At 50.8% G+C, this 4527-nt stretch overlaps 3 protein-coding genes across 3 annotated transcripts, besides 7 other annotated features; all 3 read left to right on the plus strand.

Annotated features, from left to right (window-relative positions):
• On the plus strand, positions 1-1230 carry Tc00.1047053510825.10 (hypothetical protein, conserved; the record flags this gene model as incomplete). The annotated part of the gene is made up of 1 exon (XM_798368.1): positions 1-1230. A coding segment is annotated over one exon (1230 nt), but the record flags the coding sequence as incomplete, so codon positions are not given.
• Positions 1-4527: a sequence feature (heterozygous, non-Esmeraldo-like haplotype).
• Positions 1425-1802, plus strand: Tc00.1047053510825.20 (hypothetical protein, conserved; the record flags this gene model as incomplete). Its single annotated transcript, XM_798370.1, has 1 exon — positions 1425-1802. One exon carries the CDS (start codon positions 1425-1427, stop codon positions 1800-1802), a length of 378 nt encoding a protein of 125 aa, XP_803463.1.
• Positions 2069-2109: a microsatellite.
• Positions 2111-2137: a microsatellite.
• Positions 2217-2259: a microsatellite.
• Positions 2267-2288: a sequence feature (AT_rich).
• Tc00.1047053510825.30 (lysosomal/endosomal membrane protein p67, putative) lies at positions 2301-4235 on the plus strand (the record flags this gene model as incomplete). Its single annotated transcript, XM_798371.1, has 1 exon — positions 2301-4235. One exon carries the CDS (start codon positions 2301-2303, stop codon positions 4233-4235), a length of 1935 nt encoding a protein of 644 aa, XP_803464.1.
• Positions 4242-4264: a microsatellite.
• Positions 4450-4512: a microsatellite.

Raw genomic sequence — 4527 nt, forward strand, 5'->3', positions numbered from 1 at the left:
AAGTTGTTAAAGTACACGGATTTTGAAGATACAGACGTGTGCTCTGTTTTTCTTGCTGCCGCAGAGCGCGCGGTCGACGCCGATTTGCACGACACTCGTGCAGTCTCTGAGCGAAGAGTATTTCTATCATTACTGACGATGATTTCGTACAGCGGCGTGCTATATACTTCGGATCTCATGGCGCAACTAATGGAGATGGTGAAGTACTCCACCCATGCCAGCTCTCGGGACTCGGATGCACAGCGGCTCTTGCGGTATGCCGTGCGTGGTTCCAGCGCGGCGCAGGATGATTTGTACCGCTCGTTGTGGCTTAAAGTGGAGATGGTGGCCGATAGCCGTGTGTTGGGTCGGTACATTGGCGCGCGCGAGCCATGGAGCCCAATCCGCGTGTGTTTTGACGAGAGGGGACTATTTAAGTCCTACCCACCGCTTGTACATGCCTCCGCCAAAAAGACCTCCGCGATTGAGGCGGATGCCACGAGTGGTAGTGGCAGCACCACGATGGAAGAAGAGCAACGGCAGCAAAGTGAACGACAGGGCATGTCAACGGAGATCACGTCACATACGAGCGAGGGTGGGGAAGAGATGGTGGAGGGAGTGCGTGGCGCTGTTGTCGCAGAAGCTTCAGAGGCCTCTGGCGTGAAGGACGTTGCGCTGCAGGAAGCATCCCATGGTGAACAGCGGACGGTGGAGGCGTTGGATTTGCGCTGGGACGATATACACCGTCTGATTGAGCGAACACGCGCCCTCACAAGTCCACCCACAGAACGGCACCCGCAGCAAGAGAAGATGGAAATCTTCACTGGCATTGCTGTTTATCTCCGCACAATAGCTACCGGGCGACGTTACTGCAGCGGCGAGGAAGAGGCGGGGGGAGAGTATCCAGCTGAATCACGGGAGCGGGCTTTATTTGCTGTCGGTTATGAATTAGACGTGTGGGCAAGACTTTTTGAACTTGTGCAGGAAGTCCGCCATGATATGGAGAAATTCATCACGGACAATGCGGCGCATCATGTGGAACCGGAGTTTGAGTGCTGGGAGGCCCTTCTCATTACACTCCGCTGCATCCTGGACTTTTGCGTGGTGCGGACGCAGGAAAAGGGCAAAGAGGAACGGGCTGCTGTGGAGGAGCTCTTTGAGAAGACGATGAAACTGCGCAATGAACTTGTGGAGGAGAGCCGCACGCGATTCGGCGGGAGGATGCGAATCTTGTGGCTGCAGGAGGCGTGAAGTGAAGGAAAAAGATTGTGTGGAAGAAACGTGATATCCCTTTTAGTTTTGTTTGGTTCTCTTTTCTGGGATTTGTTGCATGCAACCACGGCGGCACCGCGACACCCTTTTTTGGTTGTTGTTTGTTTTGCTTTTTGAATTACTCCGTGCGTATATATGCGGAGGAGAAGGGAAAGGAACTGTGGTGGTAGGGAATGGGCATGGCTTCGCGATGGATGCCGCGGCCAGAAGAACCGAACGCGGAAGCTCCGCCGTTGCGCTTTGGGGGACCGCTCTTGATGCAGCTTGTGCGGTATCTCCCGCTGCTGATGAGGCTGCTGGCCCACCTGCCAGGGTTCACTGCAGGCTTTATCCTCACGTGCCTCTTCTTCGCCGTCGTTGGGCGCGACACGCTGAGAAATGAGTACGCACCGGTGGCAGGTTTTCATGTTGTGGCGCTGATGTTGCTGCGGGAGCTTGTCGCACCGTGGCGTGAGGGAAAAAAGAAGGCGGCGTTTGTGCGACAGCGCGTTGCATCGCTACGCTCCTTTGCGGATGATGTGCAGCTGCAGTGGCGCGATGTACTAGACTGAGCGTTGTGGGAGTTGTTGGCGGGAAGCAGAGAGAACAAGTGGTGGGAGGAAAATTTGCCACGGTACGTTTTCACTTGTGATGGCTGTTATGTATTGTGTGTGTTTTATTGTTATTGTTTATATATGTGTGTCTGTGTTTGACTTCACTTGCCTTTTTTTTTTGTTTTTTTCATTGCATCCCTTTTGTGTCTGTCCGTGTGTGTGTGTGTGTGTCACCGTCATGACTGTTTAACTGGCTAGAGTCATCACCGCATACATCGCAGAATTACAAACATACACACACACGCATATATACATCCATACATACGAGAGAGAAAGAGAGAAAGAAAGAGAGAGGGAGCTTCACGAACGTTTTATTTAACGAGGTGACGTGGAAATACAAAGTTATTATATTAAAATTGAAAACGATAGGGGAGACAAACAAACAAACAAAGAAGGAAAGAATACAAGCAAGCAAGTGAAAGAAAAATAATAATAATAATAAAAGGCAACTCGAGAATGAGGCGTGAAAGAATCGTGAAGGACGTTATCTTTGGCGTCACACTCCTACTGCTGGCTACTGCAATTCTCGCAACGGGTGGTGTACGGGCGGAGTTCTGGCAAAATGACGACGTGACGACCGTGAAGGTGCGTTACAACATGAAGACAAAGGAGTTTTCCGTCACGGAGGGGGAATTGTTTGGCGCCGTGGCCGCCACACTGGAGGTGCATGACACCTTCCTGCAGAATGGCTGGGATGTCGTGAATGCGGAGGCGGACAAGGAGTTCCTGCACTCGGGGCCCATTGAGACGAGGGATGAGATGCTCCGAATAGCCTACCAGGCAATGGGGTACGGCGAGGGGTACACAACGCAGAAGCGCATGGAAGCGCAATTGAACAATAGCTTCTTGGGCAAGGGCGGTTTGAACGAAATCCTGGCAAGCTCGCCAGAGGCTGTGAAGTGGATCCAGGAACACGTGGAGTACATGGACACCGCGGATGCGGTTGACGCGTACGGCCGTCAGCTGAAGAATCTGTTGGCTCTTCTTGACGGCATGGTGGCGGGGTACAACGCCCGTGTGGGGGCGGGCGGTGTGTTGTTGAATCGCACGTGGCTGTTTTATTTGAACTTCCTGGCGGAAATTGGTGACGTCGTTGCGTCGGTGTCCTCCCAAAACACCATCGCGGGGCTGCGGGAAACGAACCCGAGGCATTTTCTTGATCTCCATTGCTCAGCCCTTGTGAAGGTGACGGAATACGACATTTACTTTTCGCATGCCACATGGTCCTCATTCAACAGCATGTTGCGGCAGTACAAGACGTATCGTGTGGAGCACCGCACTGTCACAATGTCATCTTACCCCGGCATGATCCACAGTATTGACGATTGGTACATGACAAGTGAACGACTGGCGGTCATGGAAACGACGAATGGCATCTACAACGACAGCCTGTACGCATACCTCAACCCAAAGACCGTCTCAGAGTTTCTACGTGTGATGATTGCCAACTTCCTCGCCACTGATAGCCCCTCGTGGGTGAAGTACTTTTCTCTTAACAACAGTGGTACGTACAATAATCAGTGGATGGTGTTAAACATGGCTGCGGTGGCAAATCCAAAGACACCAATGCCTGCAAATACGTTTTGGGTTGCGGAACAGTTACCGGGCTCCACGTACCCTCTTGGGGTAACCGCTGCCGACATGACTGAACACCTCAATAAGTATGGCTACTGGGCGAGTTACAACATTCCATACTTTGAAAATGTCTACGAAATTTCCGGCTACTTGAAGAAAGAGAAGGAGTTTGGAGATTACTTCTCCTACACAAACTGCTCAAGGGCGAAGATGTTTAAGCGCAATGAAAGTGACGTGGTCAGCCTTGAAAGTATGAAGCGTCTTATGCGGTACAACAACTACAAGGAGGACAATTTATCCCTCATTCAAAACTGCACCGGGGCTGGCATGAATGATACGTGTAATCCTCCATTTAGTGCCATGCTGACAATTGCCTCACGTGGGGATCTGAACCCAGCAGGGGATGCGAAGAACTACGGCCCACTGTACGAGTACCTTGGCCGCCGTGACCACGGTGCCACCGATGCGAAGATTGCCACGTGGAGTGGAATGGTTATGGATCTCCACCACTACACCTCCCATGTCATCTGCGGCCCCACAAATGAACAGCAACCCACATTTGAATGGAAAGATGACTTGTTTACGCCCATGCCGCCCACATACGGTCTACCAAAGGTGTACAACTTCACATTCATGAAATACGTGACCAATGTCTCTCCAAAAAGTCCGAGTATTGACAATGCAAGAAATAAATGGGTCGGTATTGCTGTCAGCACTGCAGCAGCGGCATTGGTTTTTGTTTCCATTGCGATTGTCCTCGTCCGCTCGCGACGCCGCGCCAAGTACCTCCACGAGGACATGCTTCTTGCCCACTGATGCTGCAATAATAATAATAATAATAGTAAAGGTGTGGCGTTCATTTATCGGAATTGTCAGCTGTATTAGGTAAGGGGGCATAAATGCATAATATTATTGCCTACATGTATTATGAACTCCATTAGAGCGTACGGTTATTGGGGAGGGAAAAGTGGAACGCGTAGGAGTTTGACAGATATCGAAGTTGAGAGCGACAAGGAAAATACGACGAGTTAAAAGAAAAAAAAAAAAAAAAAAAAAAAGAATACAAAAAACAAACAAACAACAAAAAAAAAAAGGGGGGGGGGGGGGG

Source organism: Trypanosoma cruzi, genomic scaffold (assembly GCF_000209065.1).
Source record: "Trypanosoma cruzi strain CL Brener 1047053516899 genomic scaffold, whole genome shotgun sequence".
NCBI lineage: Eukaryota > Euglenozoa > Kinetoplastea > Trypanosomatida > Trypanosomatidae > Trypanosoma > Trypanosoma cruzi.